The sequence below is a fragment of the Tauraco erythrolophus genome, chromosome 5, assembly GCF_009769465.1.
Source record: "Tauraco erythrolophus isolate bTauEry1 chromosome 5, bTauEry1.pri, whole genome shotgun sequence".
Classification (NCBI taxonomy): domain Eukaryota; kingdom Metazoa; phylum Chordata; class Aves; order Musophagiformes; family Musophagidae; genus Tauraco; species Tauraco erythrolophus.
The window spans coordinates 37,762,341-37,781,427 of record NC_141469.1 but is presented as its reverse complement, the minus strand read 5'-3'; the positions used below and the strand labels follow the sequence as shown (position 1 = coordinate 37,781,427).

The window sequence follows — 19,087 nt, the reverse complement described above, 5'->3', positions numbered from 1 at the left end:
TATCTCAAGAGTGTTGCGAACTAATTGGAATGAATTTATTTAAGTAATCTTTTTTAATAAGATTGAAAATAACTAGTATAGATTCTCAATATAGGCAGTCTAATTTCTTTCACAGAGTTGTATTCCCAAGAGGTGGAGTTTAAATAGATTTTGATCTTCTTCATAAACTTAGTGGCTAATTTTCTTGTTCAGTGTTACCATTTGCAGTATTGCATGAAAAGCAAGATTTAAACTGGCTAGATAAAAGGTGACACATTCATTATAACACAAGGAAAGAGAGAACTCTGGCTCGACATCTACATCTTTCATCATTAAGCTGAATGCTAAAAATAAAGTATGCATTTTAAAATGCCATCATGTTACTTGGAAGCTCAATGTTTTTGTTGCCTGCTTGTCTCTTCCTCATGCTTGTCTTCATGGCTTGCTTGTTAGATGTGGCAAATGGCTTAATAGCATTTTATAATGCATACATGGAATATAAATTTCTCCCACAAATCTGTAACAGTGCAATATGTTTATTCTTTTAGATATCAAAAGCGTGCTGGAATCCGTTGGTTCAAATATCACTACCTTCACAAAAACACTCCCTGTTCAGAAGATTTTAACAGATTTGATGGTATATCTTACACAGAGTGAATCATACGTTCAAGATTATTTTCCAGTAGTGGAGCAGTATGATTTCTACAGGTATGTACAGCAAATAAGGCAGGAGTTAAGTGCTACTTGTTTTTAATACTTTGGAATATTTTAATGTTCTGTGAAGGCAATTAAACTATTAATGATGAATACAGTGAAACAAAGATGCTGTAAGGCAATTGTTTGTTTTTGTTACTGGCATTTTGATAAAAGCCAAAACCACAGCTAATCATCACCTAGATGCTCTTCCATTACAGAGAAAGAGGTAGTTCCTGCTCTGTAGGCCTTCAGGCCTTTTTCAGGGAGGATAGACAGGTAGATGTCAAAGATGTAATGCATAAAGAAGTTATTTGTTTTACAATGCCGGGGGACTTGTTATTTAGGGCTTGTTTTTATTGATTTGCTGGTAAGTTGCAAGAGTGTAGGATGGGAGAGGTCTGGAAGCCAGTCCCTTTTTATTGCACTCTTTTTACCACAGAGGAGGAGTTGCAGGGATTTTGCTTCACATCTTGTAAATATCTGTGCATCCATGCTTGTTCCTACTGGTGTAGTACTTGTCTTTGTGAGTGCTTGGGTTGATCGTACTTCGTGAGAAAAACGTATTCTTTCTCTTTTAGCCTTGAGTAATCTAATTGAGTAATAATCTCATATTTTGAAGCATAAAAGGTTTCATTTCATATCATTTAACTTTGTCCAGTTTTAGTCATTTCAGTCCTCATGCTCATCAAGTTCTCCCTAGACTTTGACACTTCACTTGGTCCTATATCGATAATTGCTTCTGTCTTTGTGTCATAATCAGTTTCACTGCGACAGAATAAACATGTTAATGGCTTTATTGCAATGTTAAATAAAAGTAAGCAGAAGATTGAACTTTAAGAACCTTATGTATAACCTTACTTTTAGCCCATTCCTTACCTGGCTGTTTTTTTTTGTGAGCCTTAATTTGATAAATTTATCAGTATTTTCTTTAAGATTCAGATCTTTAAGGTTCAGATTCCATTTAACCAAGTAAATATATTTCTTCATGCTGCTACAGTATGCCTCTGTTAATTTTGTATTTAGATTAAAAAAAGTGGAGAAATGTATCTCATCTGCATGGCGCTTAAATACCTGTTCTTGTCAAACCCAACGTGGTAGTACTTGAAGTAGGAATGAAACCAACAAGCCTGTAGTTCTCCAAATTATTTCTATCCATCCCTTTCTTAATTACAGGTGCATTATTTGTAGTTCTTAGTAAGTATTTTTTTATCAATGTGCCTGTCAGCATTAATGTTTTTCTTCTCTATATTGGCTGTGCATATTCATTATGATACTCTTTTCTCGTATTTTTCTGGTTCCTGCTTTCTCTCCACAAAGGTATAGGAAGGAGAAAAGAGGACTTAAGAAATATAAGCTGGGAGAAGTGACAATGAAAGGGAAAAGGAAGAGCAGAGGGAATGAGGAGAAGGTGAAAGGCTAAAATGACATATAAAATGTGTAAATAAATGGATGTGCTCCAAATATGTGGATAGATAGAACTGTGATGTGATTTTAATTAATAAGAATGAAAGTTCAATTCCTATCCAAGATCTTTCTCCTGATCAAGTTCCGTTAACTGCTCCATACATTGAAAGCATTCCAGCATAGACACACAGAGCTTAGGTTTTAATAGCCTGGATTACAGTTATTTGCAATTACCAGCCTAACACACTGTGTGCAAGAAGTAGTGAGCCTTACAGTAAGAGCAGTTACATACTTCATGACCAATGGCCAGTCCACATTCATGAATTTCTCCTTTGCTTCTTGACCAAACTACTGTTTGAGCATCTGCCTCTTCTGAGTCATTGTTGGCTTCACTGGGACACTTTGACACTTTGGTACAGTCCACCTGCAGTAACTGGAATTGGGAACACCTTATTCCTGTGATGTTTGTTCCCCAGCCCTTCAGTAGCAGCTGTCTATAATTCAACAGCGGTTATGTTCTAGCCCAAAATACATGCTAGTGTAGGAAAGCATTTTTGCATTGCTGACATTTGTTGCTCAAACAGAGCAAAGAGTGGGCCAGTTGGGAATATACTGTTGTGTGATGTATTCTGCAGGTCTCCAGTGTGTTCTTTGCATGCTGATAATCAAGCACTTTGGCTTTTATTCCTTAGGTGGCTCGGTTGTCTCATTCTGTGCTGCATGCTGGTCCTGATTCTGGTCTTTTACTATCTTGGACTGCTATGTGGCACCTGTGGTTATGATAAGCATGCTTCTCCAACAACCAGAGGCTGCATCTCCAACACTGGAGGAAACTTTCTTATGGCGTAAGTTTCATTTATTAATGAAAAACATAATAAAAGTATTTATAGAAGGTTGTTTTTATTGATTTTGAAGGACGTATTTATGAAAAGAAGTTGTTTCGTTACCTATGTATATGTGGTGAATAAAAGTAAAACAAAAATAAATATTAATCTCATGTACTTCCACTGAGGGACTTAGGGATTTTGGGTTGCTCTTTCATTGAGGATCATAGCTGAAGGATAAAACCACTGAATCTACTGTTTTAAGGCGAGTGCTGTAGCTAGTGAGTTTCTATGTAAGCCCATTCGGAAATTGCAAAAACTGTCAGCAGATAATTGAAAATATAAAGGGAATTTGTAGCTTTTTACTACACTTGAGCACTTCCTTAAAAGAAAAAAAAAAAAGCCACGTGAGGAGAAAAGAAACATTTGACTTTCTCAGAGCACTTTAGGAGGTTTGAGGTTGCTCTTAGAAGTTCCCAGTAGTGGTTTAATGCCATTTCTGTTGGGTCCAAGAGAGGATTGCATCTGAAGTCTGTCTAAAACTCTTTCAGACCACAAGACTAGAAAGTTGAATTTAGAAAAGAAAATTGTATACTTTTGTGACTCTTAAACTTAACTCTTGAAAGACAATGCAAATGTCAGCATTTTAGATGTGCCTTAGCTGAAGACTTTACAGGGCTGAAACATATAAGATGTTTCAGAGGGCAAGAACTTATTTGGAAAACAAGTATTTCAACCATCTGCGTTTTCATCTCTCTCTCACAGTTGCTTCACTGTTGCCTGAAGTATATATACTTTGTTCTTAAAAAGCAAAAGCTTACTTGACTTATTTCTTTTTCAGTGGTGTTGGATTCAGTTTTCTTTTCTCCTGGGTGCTGATGATTGTAGTGGTGCTCACTTTTGTCACAGGTGGAAATGTAGAAAAACTGGTCTGTGAGCCCTTTGAAGATAAAACTTTATTCAAGGTGAAGTTATTCAAGTTCTTTAAAAAAAATGAATAGAATCCCCCTGAGTCCCAGTGATCATGTCAGTTATGTATAGCATGTTATTTTTTATGGGACACTTGAAGTGAGTTTGGATCTGGTTTTACTTTTCCCTTATGCACCAAATAGGGACATTCATCCTTTCTTGGTTTAATTTGCTTCACAGTGTAAATACTGCATGTCTGTCTTCCTTCGAAGATAATTCTTTCTATGATTCAGCATGTCTTGGTGACATGGAGCTTCAATATTCACTTTCTGCACCAGAGAGATTTAATTCACCGTTTTGCTTGTATTTCCATTGCTGGGTAATAAGCTTAGATGTGGGTATGTGTCAAAAGATCACATATAAATAAATTCATTAAGTGAAAACTCAGAATTATAGTAACATTACTGAATTTTGTCTTCCAGGTTTTGGATACTCCCTACTTACTAAATCAACACTGGAAAAACTATCTTTCTGGCATTCTGTTTAAAAATCCGAATATTAACTTGACTTTTGAGAAAGTGTACAGGTATTAAAGTTACGGTCAAGATTTAGTTCAATTTATGCGTACTGTTTTTGTGGTAGCTTCCACGCTTCATGTTTCAAGCACATGCAGAAATTGCATGTGTTCCAGAAGACATTATGATTTTCTAGTGAATCATTAGCAAAAGCAATTTTCTCTTATATGTAAGTTATTAGAGGTAATCTTAGCGTAATATTGTATAACAATAGTAGTTGAGCTCTTTGAAAAAATAATTTGCGTCTTTGAGACCAGCAGAAATTGTTGATTACTTGCTTTCATATAGACTGAGCTTCAAAAAATATACACAGAGCTTTTTTTTTTTAAAGGACTGATTTTCTTAGAATATTAAAACATTGTTAATTGTTCTCTTAACACTTGGTCCTCAAGGTGGTTTTTAGGCTGATGTATGTATTTTTATTTTTATAGTGATTGCAAGGAAAACAAAGGAATTTATACTTCCCTTCACCTAGAACACCTGTTCAATATCAATGAATTTCTAAATATTAGTATGGTAAGTAAAGAAAGTGTGAGTGAGCTCATGACTATTTTTGAAGGCTAGAGAGGTGTTTGCTTTTAGTATAACATAGTATAGCAGGTCTGGGTTTTGCGGGATTTTGGGTTTTGCATACAATACATCCTGCAAGGAGGCAAGAACTGTCCAAGATAATTAGAAAGAAAGAAATCAATTTACAAATAAGATGTCCTTTACCAGTCTCAGTGAGCTATGGAAGATTTTCTGATGTGCTTTTTTTGTGTGTGCTGATAATAATATTGTTTTTTCGTTTTGAAACTCCCATAGAAGATTCAAGTCTAGCATCTTCCAGAGGCTGCTTACAGTGTTTAATGAGAGTCTTGTTCTTTATATGAATGCCTTTCTTGGTGTGTTCTCTTCTATTCTATTCTAGTTAGATTTATGTTGGTCCAGGATATGATACGCTGTGCTCCTAAGAATGGTTCCAATTTCGGTGGGAAGGGGTTGGAATAAAATAAAATCTTTTCAGTTAAGCTGTAGTAATGCATGACTGCACTGTCATTACATGACTCTACTAATTTTGGGGTTGTCTATAATACTGATCCTCATTACAGCAACCCCTAGGGGATCCATGTTCCATTCTGCCAGGTGCTGTATAGATACAGTCCCTGCCCCAAATAATATACAATTAAAATTAACAGAGAAGATTCACTAAGAGGGAAAAGTATTTTGAGATTCTGCAACAGACTGACGGTGGAGGCTGAGAAGAAAGTCAGGTTTGCAGATTCCTCATCTATTGCTCTGCTGCCTGTACAGGACAGGTAACAATGTAGATTTGGGTGTAGTGCAGGAAGACTTCAGGTAAGAATAAGCAAGTCATCTTTAGTCACCATTAAACATGTTTAGAGGGGTCTCATCTAGTGGCTAATACAGCAGAGGGCGTCTGTCCTGGCCACAGCTGAGATACTGAATTCTCTAGGTTTCCTTGATTAGGGCCAGGGGTAGATCTTAAATTTTTTCAGGATAACATTTCCTGGAGGGGAAGGAGAATTCTGTTTTATCTCCATCTCTTAGGAGGGACTAACATCTATTTGGAGAAGCCTGCTTAAAAACTTAATGGAAGACAAGTAACTAATTTGTGTGAAAGATGCATAGGTAGGTTAGAGCATGGCGTGTCTAGACTATGTGGATACTGCAGGTGAGGGAAGAGCATTACCTGGTAGATTCTAACAAAGTTAATTGAATTAAACTGATGTAAACAACAATCAATGTGTGCTTCTTTATGGAAGGGAGGAGTCAGCAAAAGCAAGACACTTCTTGTGGGGAGTGGCCCATAGAGGAATATGCAATGGGTGCAAATGACTTTTGTGCTTTATTTTGTTTCCTGCTCAGTATACAGAAGATGTAGCACTTAAAATTGAACATATTCAGATAAACCTCAGCAAAATCATTCTGCTGGATGAAATTGGGAAGGAGAATCTTCTGAATTTCAGCTCTTCAGGAATAGAAGGGATAAACTTTGCAGCATATTTGACCGAGGTGAGACTGTAGTAAACTAGAGACCTGACTGGGACAAAGCATAAAATGAAATGTTTCTTTAACAGTGGATGGAGCAGAGGAAAAACTTGCATTTGTGTGAAAGGGTGTGTTTTGAAGAATCACAAAACTTGGAGCAAAAACACTTCAGAAGTTAAAGTCAATAAACATTTAAAGAAATAAAGGCTAGACTGAGTAGGTGGTATAGTTAAGTGCAAGCAGTCTGTATATGCAATAGTAACATACTCTCTTTCTTTCCCTGCTGTTCACATCTTGTTTCAGATCAATAAAAGTGTTACCAAGGTTGATCTTCTGTCATTTGCTAATGACTTAGAAGCAAGAGCAGACCAGCTGGTAAGTTTAATTCACTAGTACAATAATACATGACATTGTATTGTTTATACACTACATAAATATAAACACGTAGCCAATTATTTAGACTTCCTGTGGAAGGATTCTTGTACTTCAGACACTTACATACATGATGCATTGTCACATAAGGAAAAACTTTCAAGAATAATATTGTATATGAGCTATATTTTTAATATTGGTAATTATTGATTTCTGTATGCTAACTGTTGGACAATTTCTGCTTTGGAAGTGTAACTTCTTAAATTCCGCTGTTTGCTTAAGAAATCAGAGGAATACTCTGTTCGAGTATTTCCTGTGATGCTGTCTATATTTTAGGGTCCCAGTTGGAAGAAAAGTTGGTTAGATCATGATGGAAAAGATGATTTGAATTAATTTTCTTTCAGTTAGTGAGCAGAAGACTTTGCAATTAGCAATAAGATTAATACTGTGGCAGCTCATAAGGGCTCTAATGAGAAGTGGGGCTCCATTGTGGAGGGAGAAAGCACGAAAGAGATCCTGTCTGCTCTGAAGGGGGTTTTAAATGCAGTCCGATGGACAGTGGTCAGAGGGTGTAGCTACAACATTGCCCGCAAGTGAATCTGCAGAATGACATGGTTGTGTTAACAGACTGAATATTCAGTTGATATGTTCGTATGCATGTCAAGGTCACTTTCTATTTATTTTTCAAAATAAGAGTCATAGATTGGACACTGGCCCAAGACAGATTCCTGCATTGCAATGTGGGAGAAAGAATTATGCTGCGCACGTATTACAATTGCTTGGATCACTAAGGGACACAAACAGCAGTGAGAGACTGCTGTTTGGAGTTTATCAAATATCCATCTGTCCTTCAGGGAGAGGAGGGCAGCAGTAGAGGTTTCTGGTGTGTTTACTCCAGCTTTTTGCATAATTTGATCACACCTGTTGGCATTTTATTTTTTTTTCTGCCACATGTGCACTCATGTCAAGGTTAGGCTGCTTGTGCTTTTTTTTGTAAAAAAAAAAAAAAAAAAGCACTGTGGGTGAGCCATACATTGCCTGTTTACTCATGTAGGTTCTCTGCTGCCTTGGACAGATACCAGTAGCATTGGCCACACTTCACTTCCATTTTTCATTTTTACTGTGCCATTTTGAATGTTACACAGGTGGGGAGTTTTTGCTGTTGTCTTGGGGCTATTTTCTAAGTGAAAGTTGAAGTTCTTCAAACATGATGTTATCTTACATAGAATTGTCTCTGAGGTGTCTCTTTAAAGGTATATGCTACATAGCTCCGTAAGGGTAGATTGTTTTTTCTTTATTTTTTGTAATAGAATCTAAAGGAGGCATTAGAATTGACAATAGATCAGGCAGAGTAATTTCTTCATAGAAGAGATAAAGAAAAATACAATATTAAATGTGTTTACTGTCACAGTGTACATTTTAATTTCTTCCTTGTGATGCCATTTAGTGTAATCTATGAAACATCTTAAAAAAAAAAAAAAAAACACAAAAAAACCACAACAATACAATGCATTACAAAAGTTAGACTGTTTCAAAATTGATACTGATTTCCAGGATATTTTACAATCCCACTTTGTTATTAGTGATAGCTCTTGAAGTTTACAAGAACAATCAATTAAAAATAAACTTAAAACTTTTGGAATTAACTTTGAGTGTATACTTTGCATTTTCTGGCACCTTACACAAAATTGAAAGTATGTTTTTACATTGGAAGGAGCAAATGGAATAAAACTGGCATCAAACTAAGGGGTTAGGGTATAGAGGAGAGAGAAATACCACCCCTAGGTGTTATTAGGTAAGTGGATTCAGCTTGTCAGCACAACAGAGGAAGCAAACAGATTTCTGAGCATTGAGGTCTGCCATTATTACACTTCCTAAATGGAGTTAGCCGTGTGTATTTATTGCGTATTCAGTGTGTATGCAAGGAGCCAAGTGATTTTGCTACCTAAAGGAAACAGAAAAGAGGTGTATTTCCAAGAGTAAAATGAAATTTTGCAGCATTTCACAACAAGCATGAGCTCTAGACAGGCATTTGGACTGGAAAATCAGGGCACAAACTCTTATCTTCTCACCAAAAGTTGGGAGCACAAAAATGAAAAATACCCTTTACAGATGCCTTTGCAAGTTACTGGCTGAAAATATTCGAACTTCTTCGTCCCTCGGAAGGCAGAGAGCGCCCCAGGGTGATGTCCACAGTGGCTGAAACAAAAGCAAATACCCGTGACTGGGAAATGCTCATCCCAGCTGTGGTGCTGCGCTGCAGGGTTCTTGTGATGAAGTCTGGCTTGTGGCGAGTGAGAGGAGGATGTGCTCGCTCTTCTGTATTTAAGATGGCTTAGTGTATCTTGTGAAAATTCTCTTCAGTTAAATCTGTGCTGATAATGTTATAGCTGGAAAAGTACTATAATAGATCTGTTTTGGTTGCTGACATTTGAATTATTAATGCGGTGATTTTTCCCCTCCTTCTGTTGAGGAATTCAGTTTGCCGTATCCTATTGTTAGCATCAGCTGTTCTGCAGTGGATGAGTATAATGTGGAACTTCCATTGTTTTTTGCTTTGTTGGAAAGCTTTGAGGCTACTGAACAATACTGCATAATTGCATTTTTTTCAGCCAAAAGGAGCACTGGAAAATGCCTTAAAAGGACATGCAAACAACATCCGAATGATTCATAACCAGCAAGTCGTTCCACTAGAGCAAGCTATGGTAAAATATTAAAGCAATATTAAAACGTATTTATAGAAAATGTGAATCTCTAAATCTCTTAAATACGGTTTAGAAACCTGGACTTTTGCTGTTGTATAAACACAGATTGCATTTGCATTGTGTCACTGAAGAGTAATGTAGTTAAACTATGTGTTTAATATGTAGTTTTCCTACTTATAATATAGTAACTGTCTAAAATCATGAGCTTTTTCTTCCCTGTTTTTTTCTGTATCTGTTTGTGATGATATGTGAACAAAAGTGGAAGCAGAGGGGAACTTTACAAAATTCTAACCTTAAATCACTCATTTTCTTTTTGCTTACAATTTGTCTTCAGTAGTAAAAGCAGTTATCACTTTCATGCTTTATTTTTAGGAGTTAGCCATCTCCTGACAGTATTGGAGTTGGAAACTCCTTACAGTAGTAGTGTTTAGAGCCAAAGAAAAATCTTTTTTAATCAATGCTATAAAAGATGTGAAAATATGAGCTAAAGATGATGTAAAAGATGGACTGCTCCTGCCTGATTTTGGCAGGCACTGATTTGTATAGTGTATCAAGCTGTGAATTTCATACATGCTAGTTGTTGGTTTTTCCTCTACATAATGTGAAGACTTTTAGTTTATCTCAGCATCAGATACAGTATTTCTGCCCCTATCAAAGCCTACTTGTAGGAAAGCATTAGGTCTTCTGTTCCACGCTGTTTCTATGCTGTTCTTTCCTAATTAACTCCTAATTATTCTCATCTCTTTTTCCTTTTACAAAACTGACTGTCAAGAAATATGTTAAAGCTAGGGTAAGTGCTTTTTCCTGTCTGAAATTGCACAGTGAAAGAATTCTCTGAACAGTTGGTTCTGATTTTAACTGTACTCTCTTCACTGCAAATAAATCATACTCAGTTTATTGCTACTAACCGTAGTTAAATCTGAAGCCTTCCAGTATGCAATTCATAACATAGTGCTGTCAGTGAAATGTTGATTCAACGATTAAAAATACAATATGTTAGTTTTAATACAACTCTTGTTACTATATACAATGTGATATGTTGCATTAGAAACAAAATAATCTATAGAGGATCAAAGCATGCATATAATGTCAGAACAAGTGGGCTCTTACCTGTAGTAATTACTTGAATCTTTTTTTCCCCTCCTTTCCCCCCCTTCCTTTCTAATAGAGCACTTTAAATCAGAGCATTAGGTTACTGAAGAGGACATCATCTGAACTTATGGTAAGCGTTTCTTTCTGGCAACAGGAACATTTTAATGTGTTTTAAATCCATCCGCCACATATGCAAGGCATATATTTTCAGTAAGGCTTTTTTGTATTCCTAGCTGTTCTGTTATTGGAAGAGATTGTAAAGCATTGAGGTAGTAACAGGGATTTAGATGAGATCTCTTCTGCACAGCTTTTTCTACCCTGGGTTTCCCTTCCTTATTGAGGAGAAGAAAAGGGTTTTTTTTAAAAAAAAAAGAACGTTTGGAATATTTTTTGCCATATGAATTGTAAACTTAATTGTCACGTGATAAAATAGACTTCAGTACAGTTCCATATATTACGTTATTCGTGTTCTTAAAAATGTAGTAGTTTTTTCTGTAATCGTCGACTGCAAAACTTGGGGGGGGGGGACAACCAAGAAACAAAATGCAAAATTACAACTGAGGAAAGAGAGCTTTGTGATTCATATCCTTAACCACCTCTTGCCCAACATCCAGCTCCTGCTGAGGCCTGTTTCTTTACCATTGTACACATTGTCTTCCTGCTTCTGCAGCTTCAGCCCTGCTGTGGGAAGCTGGGTCTGTACAGAGGCTTCCCCAGGGCAGCCCACTTTTGCCTCTAAGCAGCAGTTAGCGCCTGCACCACAATGAGACCAGCTGCCTTGTTACTCTGCTGGACTAGGGGGAATAAGCAACAGGATGGTCACTTTTTGACAGGAAAGCTTTCTGTCACCACCAGCCTGCCTTGCCTCTGGTAGCAAGAATCCAGCCACGCTAGCTGACACTCTGGAGTCATAGTCACAACAGCTGGATGTGCCATACCTGCCTCAGTTCTTCCCATTAAGGTTTTCCACTCATCCACAGCAGCAGACCAGCTAGATTTCTTTCAGAATCTGTGGTTTGAACCTGGATGGTCCTGGCTTCTGATAATAAGACCATTAATAACCTTATTCTGATAAGACCATAATAATAACCATTCCTGGTTCAACCCTAACTATTCTATGATTCTAACTAAAGTGTTGATAAGAAAAGGATGATATTTGACGCTTAAGTATATTTAAGAAACATCTCTACAGTTTCAGGATGTTATCCTGAAATGTATGTACGTTATCCTTTGTGTGTGTTCTTTGAGAGACTTTATGGGGTTGTACATATATTGAAGAAGTGTCACAATCCTTTTGGATATTGATTAGCAGCCTATTCTAGCTGATAATCATGTAATCTGGCTCACTGTTTTCTTCCTGTACACTGTGTGTGTCTGTAGTGTATATACAAGCATTGATGAAAGTATCTCTACACTTAAGGAAAGGAAAGAGAATGGAGGAAAAAGCTGGTCTAGTATATAAATGTTACACAGGTTCCAGAAAAAGATACTGTTCATAACCACTGACACCTTCCTATTTTAGTACTGAGAGAATTTTTTTGTCAGATAATCATGAATTCTTAGGCAGATTCGTGTTCTGTCTGGAATTGCATGTTTTGTTGGGACAGTGATGCTGGTTTATCAAGAGGAGTAGGTTACTGACAATGGCTGCAGAGCCATTGTAACGGTGTGAAGGGATTTATTTGTATTAAATGCTGTCTCTTCCTCTCCAGCTTAAGGTGAAAATGTCATTGGTGCTGTTAATGCTGCCCAGCTTCTCATAAATAACAATGCTTCTCTAGTTATTGTCCAGGTAAGCTTTATTTGATTAAAGTACATTCATTTATGATGTCATGGAGATAAAGGTTCACTTACTTTTGTCTGTTCCTAGGAGACAAAAAAGTACATGGATACCATAGTTGGCTACTTTGAGCAATACATTGAGTGGGTCAAGGAGTCGGTAAGGTGCATTTACTTCATTGAGAGAAACTGCATTTAAAAAAAAAAAAAGCAAACATTGAAAAGCTAAATAATAATAATAAAGATAATAAGAAAAATGTTATATTGATAGTATGTTTTATGGTTTCAGTTTATAAGATATTTGTACTTATTGTAAAGGGGAAGATGTCTTCTATAAATAGTTTTGTTGTGTTTGAAGTAGATAGAAATGATGAGTTGTGTTGATGGGAATAAAATGCAAATTTAACATAGTATCATTTTTCCAGAGCTAGCCTGAAATCTACAATTTGTGCTAATATTGCACTGAGCCTGACCTTGCTTAGTTCAAATTGATGTCATTATCATCTTGTTTTATTTTCCTTTCTTCAGCTGCAGCCCTTGAGAAAGTAAACTGATGTTTTAAAGATGTGTATGTTCAGTTGATAGCATATCCCACTGGAATTTATTTTGAATGTGGATAGGATGAGAGATAACAATTTAGTAAACAGTATCTGTAACTGTAAGCAAGTTTGAGATTCTTATTTTATTCTGTCAGATACTTTAACTGTGGTGGTTTTTTTTTTAATTTGTCTTTCAGATTGCCATGGAGGTAGCAGCATGCAAGCCTATTGCCAATGTGATAGATACAGCAGTAGATATTTTTTTATGCAGCTATATAACTGATTCTGTGGTAAGAAATATTTTCTGTTACTCAAAATTGGGGCATCAAAGGGAGATTCTTTGAACATAAATCTGCATCTAATTATTCTGGCTAGACTATTCTGAAGTATGATAATGAAGTATCACATCCAAAGTTATTAAAGGAAGAAATGTTCTGATCTGGATCAAGTCCAAAGCCAAACCAGTGCTGGGCTTGTTTTAGGTTCCCATTAAACTTACGCTTCTATTAGCAAGAATTCTGTAAAATTAACTGTTCTTACTAAATCTCTTCGAACTTGAATTGCAAAATAAATACAGTACTACTGGTTTGGAATAAAAATTCTGAAAAGGGTAGATTTCAGTTTGGTTGTTTGATTCTGAACCACTTTGAAGTACGAAAGCATAAAGACTTGAAGTTTTGACAATAATCATTTCTAACTTAAGGGGATGACGTGGGGTCAGGAAGTGACTGAGAAATACCAAGGAAAACTTTCTCAAATATCTTTCCTGGAATCTGGTAAACCTCAGTGAGCTAAAGGGACTTTTTATCACTCTACTTGTAGCAAACAGATCTTGATTCACTCCTGTACAGTGGAGACTTTGAGCATGACTGGTAGCAGTATATAAGGGTAATATTGGCTTTTTCATCTTGCAAAAGAGTTTGGAAAGAGGACAGCATGCATTAAAAAAAGAATAAGAAACCACGTGCCTGGAAACCACCTAAAACATCTCCTAGCTATTATTTAGCTTTGTGGCACTTTTAGCCATGTCCTAATCATACTAACAGTAAATGCAAATAATGAATGCCAAAGTACTCTAACCTTGATAATGCTTAACCGTGAAACCTCCTAACCTGCCAGAATTGTGTTGTACTCATTGATTATCTCATAAGTCACAGAGCTTCTCTTCTCCTTTGTGTAGCCACTAACCATCTGGTGGTAGATGGACCGAGGTTTCCTAGTGGTAGAACTTAGCTGAGTCATTTATAAGTCAAAATGCCTCCAGCCAACACAAATCAAATTTGAAAAATCATCGCTTTAACATCTGGTGATAACTCAGTTCAACTGTATGGTAATGAAATTAGTTACACAAACAGGCTGCTGTTAGCAAGTTAAAAATTACCTCGAGAAAGTGCTGGAAACTCGGATATTGACAAGAACCACAAGAGAGACAACTACTTTTAAAATACCAAGGAAGGAAAAAGAAATAATGTGGCTAATAAAGTAATGCAGAGACACAAAATTACATTCTAGACCAAGGCTGACTACATTGAAATAACTTCTTAGGGTATTATGGCTGTGTACCTTAGAGCAACTTTGGACATACTCCTTTTTGGTTACATTTGTAAGACGATGGTGGTCTTACTTTAGTTCACGTTGACAATGCTTAGCGTACTCTGTTCCACGTTAGTATAAGGAGCCTCAGGAGGTTCACAAGGCCAATGGCACTAGTTTCTACTGTGTTCTTCCAGTAACAATGCTTAGAATATGAAGCAAGGATTCAGTACTTTTCTGGTAAATTTTCTCTGTGATCTTTTTTTCCTGGATTTTACTTTGTTTCAGAATACCTTCTGGTTTGGTTTGGGAGGCTCTGCAATATTTTTAATTCCTGCCATAATTTTTGCTGTAAAACTCTCCAAATACTATCGTAGAATGGATACAGAGGATGTATATGATGAGTAAGTATATACTCCTAAGTAAGCTAAATGGCAAATGGATTGAAATGTTTTTTCTAGTGTCTCACATGAAGGCGCTATAGTCCTTAAATCTTCTGTGCTGTCAGATTAGAACTGCATGTTCTTAGGAAATACTGCAGGTTTGGGGTGGTGCCTGCAAAGTGCTTCATGCAGGTGGGCTTTGATTGCCTTGACTTGCTGCGACTGCAGATACTGCCAGCTCTGACTTTGAGAAACTTATCTCAGAATGAGGTCTTCAGAGCTTCATGTGCAGCATTTATATAAATATCTTCCAAATATGCAAGTAATTAGCTTTGCTAAGTAGCCCATTAAGGTGAATTATGCCTGCTTTGTAATCTTCTTGAATTAATTATTTGCTTTCTTACTGTCTTAGTTATTCCTAACCAGTCTTTCCTTTTTCAATTGCAGTTCCTCTGTCTCAGGGACTTGGCATTTTACTTTATGATAACTGTTCTTACATATTTTCCCATCGGTTTTGTTTTTACTGTTTTCTTTTCTACTCTTTGTTTTGCTCCTTGTTCAGTTAGCCTGTGCACTGCATTTCTCAAATTTCACACCAGTCATTTTTCATTACACATTCACAAGTCAGAAGAGCAGAAACAGGCATGTACAGCTAAAATTACTCGCTTATTAGTGTCTAGTTAATTACCCCTCCTTTTCTATGTTTTTTAGTGTTGAAACTATACCCATGAAGACGTTTTTGCTGGTATTTGTTAAAATTATTTTATTCAGGTGGAAGGGGTTATATTATTAATGTAACTTGTTACTTCAAAAGAAGTAACATGTTCTGTTTCACCAGACTTTATATTAGAGTATCCAACTCAACAAGACTTCCAAAATAATTAGTTACTTTTTGGAGAATATAAGAATATTAAAAATATAAAATTATAATTATGCCATAGCTCCTGAATGTTACAAAGGAAAAGTTATCTTCTATTGTACAGACACAGTTTATCTTTGCATATAATACCATCATCCATGTACATGTCTTAGAAGCCATACTGTACATAGTACATCTTATAGTTAACATGGTCTTTCTTGGTGTATTTATTTTATTACAGTACAGAAAATGGTAATAATGGTTATCATAAAGAGCATTTATATGGTATACACAATCCTGTTTTTACAAGGTAAACCAAGTCTGAAACTGCATGCCTTCATGTGTCCTTACTTAATCTGCTATATTAATCACCTATCCAATTTTCTGCATGTTTTAAAGTGAATCACTTAATGCTCTATTTACTTTTTTTCATGATTACTCACTATAGCGAATGCTGTATGATTTATATTTCTCAAATATTCTTCACATAACAGCAGATATTTTAGTAATTTCCAGCATCTTAACAAAGCAATTGCCTAAATTTGATCTCAAAATCCAGACAATTAGGTATTTATCTAGCACAGTGGGTGGTCCTAAATTTATAAACATATTAAAATACTCTGATAGCAGTAGCAAGTGATGGGGTGGGATGCATTCTTACTTCTGAGTTGATTTATTTTTTTGATGGTGAGGAGAGGAGCTTTTCCTCTGCAAAAGGCAGATGATCCAGGGTATGCAGAAAACATTAACAGAGAAAATGGTGTTTCTGCATGGGTAGACCTAGTGTAACAGCACAAAACAAGGAATTCATGTTTAAAAGGGAGGATGTTTGAGTTCTTTTCTGTATCTACAACTTTTGTGTGGTAAAACCTTAGCTAGTTGTGAGACTTTTAGTTTCCATAGGGATAACATAAGATGTCCCACAACTTCAATATTTGGATTTCCAAAATATCCAAGTTGATTAAGGAAGGATCTGATTTATAATTGAAATCTGTAGCTCACTGTGCCTTAACTTGCAACTTCATGACTGCAAGTATAGATTGAGTATTGGCAGAGAAGTAGGATATCACTGTTCTTTCAGTGATGGGTAAATACCAAGAGAGCTCAAAGTTTGGAAGTCTTGCCAGATTTTCTGACTGCATCAGTTGTATGTTATTATTTATTAGAACTGTATTTTATAATAATTGTTCACTGACCAAATCTTGATTCTGCATTTTCTTTGGAAGGAAGTATTTCTGTGTAATGATGGTTTTTGGTGATATTTATGATCATGATTGTTATGGTCTGTTCTGCAAATTAAGGGCACTCCCTAAGTTAACCTACAAGATGTTTAATTCAAAAATGCTCTCCACTGGCATATCTAAGGACTCTCAGTTTTAAGGACTTCCAATACTTTATATGAGAGGAAACTAATAATTGCTCAGGCCTTAGAAGGCACTGTCTGATCTTTGAATCTTTAATACAAATATTAATACTTTTGAAGTTCATAGCATGTTCTCTGTGATATTTCAGTGATTGATGAATAGTTTAATACAGTGTTCCTAAATAAGCTAAAAATTAGTAACATAAAATAATCTTTTAAACAAAGACCCACTAGTTCTGTCCTGACTTCCTTTTCCTAAATCTTAAGTTACTCCAAATGGGCTTCCATAATAAAATGTAAGGATTCAGTTTGAAGCAAAGCTATCTTCTGATGTGCTAACTGAAATAATTTGAAAAACTGCTAATTATGAGATGCATGCTTCGAATTTCTCCGCCTGGGATTCCCATAGCAATAAAGTCTTGTTTTCCACTTTCATTTCAGCATACTCTTTGCTTTTATGCTATCTTTGCTTTTTCTCATTTTCTACAAATAATTTTGAGAGGTACTTTGAGAGATAGGACTTTGAATAGGTCTCTGTACACCTGTAGTTTTGCAGGTGTAAGGAATCCCATAGGGTTTTTTCTGTCTTTTGAAGTCAGGTGGATTATTTTGCTGGTAATAGATGCAAATATCTTTCTTTATAAGTACAACATGTGAATACAAGTATGAGATCTATATGAGGTATATTTATATTTGTATAGATATCTCTCAGAGGTGTTTTTATATACATGTCGCAGATACAAATAACCTCAAATGCTGCCACCATTTTTGTGAGAGCAAAATTGGAGGCTGGATTAAGGTATCAAAGGAGTGGTGTTGCATAGGTAATCCAAGCATTTCTTTCTATCATGAAACAAAGATAACCAGAAAGGTTAGTGGACAGAACCACGAATCTACTTCCTCTTGTTTGAGAAATTCTTGATTAAATAGGTAAAGGTTTGAGAACAGTTTGTGCTCACTGAGTTGTCTCACCATAGTTGGACACAATGTTTGTTTCATTTGTGGGCAAAAGAAAACAATGGTTTTGGTTTGTGTTTTTTCTTGTGTAGCTCTGTGGAACAGTGGTAACACATACTGGAAACATTAAGGGGTAAGTAATAAATATTTTAAGTCAATTCTAAGTCTGTTACTACTTCATTATTTTTAAGAAGGCCGTTCTACTTTCTGTAACATGAGTGCTGTAAGGTTTAAAAATAAAAAAAAAAAACCATTGTTAGACCATATAGCTGTTCATATGAAAATCTATGCCTCCATTCTGGTTAAATTACATTATAATTCTGTCTTCATCAAATTTTCCTGAATTGTTTTTGTGATTATTTCCAGGCTATAGAAATGAAGCTCGAGATTCTTCTACCAGGAATATATCATTATTCTTCTAAGCGTATTGGCATTTGCATTCATCTTCGAAATCCTGAGCCACTTGTTCTATGTCATCCGTACTGTAAATCCCAAATGTACCATTGAATGTTATGCCATAAACTACTGTACAGAATATTTTGCGATCAAGGCACTGCCTCTCAAATACCACTGTTCAAGGCTTGAATGAAAATGTTTTTTGGTTTTTTACTTTTTTACACTGGGCTTTCTACCTTACATCACAGTATATAAATTGGTTAGATTAACAGCCTTTGCCTAGCAATCCTCTGACAATTGGCCAAGTTATTAAATTGTTGATTTGTGTTAAATACAGTACATACACGTTTACATAAAAATACATTTTATATGCAGAGACTTTTGTATATACGTTTTTCTTAAACTTACAAGTGTTTAGTTAAGATTTTAATATTGTATAATACTCTTCACAAATGAATTTACCAGCATGATCAGTGTTGCTATTTGGTGCTCTTGAATAACCACTTTGGACTAAATTTGAAGTGTAATGGGATCCACAGTGTCTCCTTGTGTCTCCGAAAAGTTCAGTTGCAGTTTTGTTTTCTCCTTTTTTTTAATTATTTAATGTTTAGTGGGTTTTGCAGTATAGACCTAAAAGGGACTTTTTGGAGAAGTTTGTTTTGAAACTCTTTGGGTGGGAGGGTTGGGAGTGTACGTGATGCATAATATAGAAAAAAAAAAGCTAAGCTTT

At 35.9% G+C, this 19,087-nt stretch overlaps 1 protein-coding gene across 8 annotated transcripts in view; it reads left to right on the top strand.

Annotated features, from left to right (window-relative positions):
* Window positions 1–18,072, top strand: part of PROM1 (prominin 1) — a 62,309-nt gene extending 44,237 nt beyond the window's left edge. For 3 of the 8 annotated variants that reach the window (XM_086611456.1, XM_086611454.1, XM_086611453.1), the window contains 15 exons: window positions 528–687; window positions 2,772–2,924; window positions 3,745–3,868; window positions 4,295–4,398; window positions 4,819–4,903; window positions 6,257–6,403; window positions 6,683–6,754; window positions 9,364–9,456; window positions 10,625–10,686; window positions 12,268–12,340; window positions 12,419–12,487; window positions 13,064–13,156; window positions 14,688–14,803; window positions 15,883–15,951; window positions 18,054–18,072. In XM_086611456.1, coding sequence (XP_086467582.1) covers window positions 528–687; window positions 2,772–2,924; window positions 3,745–3,868; window positions 4,295–4,398; window positions 4,819–4,903; window positions 6,257–6,403; window positions 6,683–6,754; window positions 9,364–9,456; window positions 10,625–10,686; window positions 12,268–12,340; window positions 12,419–12,487; window positions 13,064–13,156; window positions 14,688–14,803; window positions 15,883–15,951; window positions 18,054–18,072 — 1,439 coding nt within the window. Of the gene's footprint in view, window positions 1–527; window positions 688–2,771; window positions 2,925–3,744; window positions 3,869–4,294; window positions 4,399–4,818; window positions 4,904–6,256; window positions 6,404–6,682; window positions 6,755–9,363; window positions 9,457–10,228; window positions 10,247–10,624; window positions 10,687–12,267; window positions 12,341–12,418; window positions 12,488–13,063; window positions 13,157–14,687; window positions 14,804–15,229; window positions 15,267–15,882; window positions 15,952–18,053 lie in introns of those variants that run through there. The other 5 variants (XM_086611452.1, XM_086611451.1, XM_086611459.1 and 2 more) reach the window with 3 other exon arrangements.
* Window positions 18,073–19,087: the final 1,015 nt, after the last annotated feature.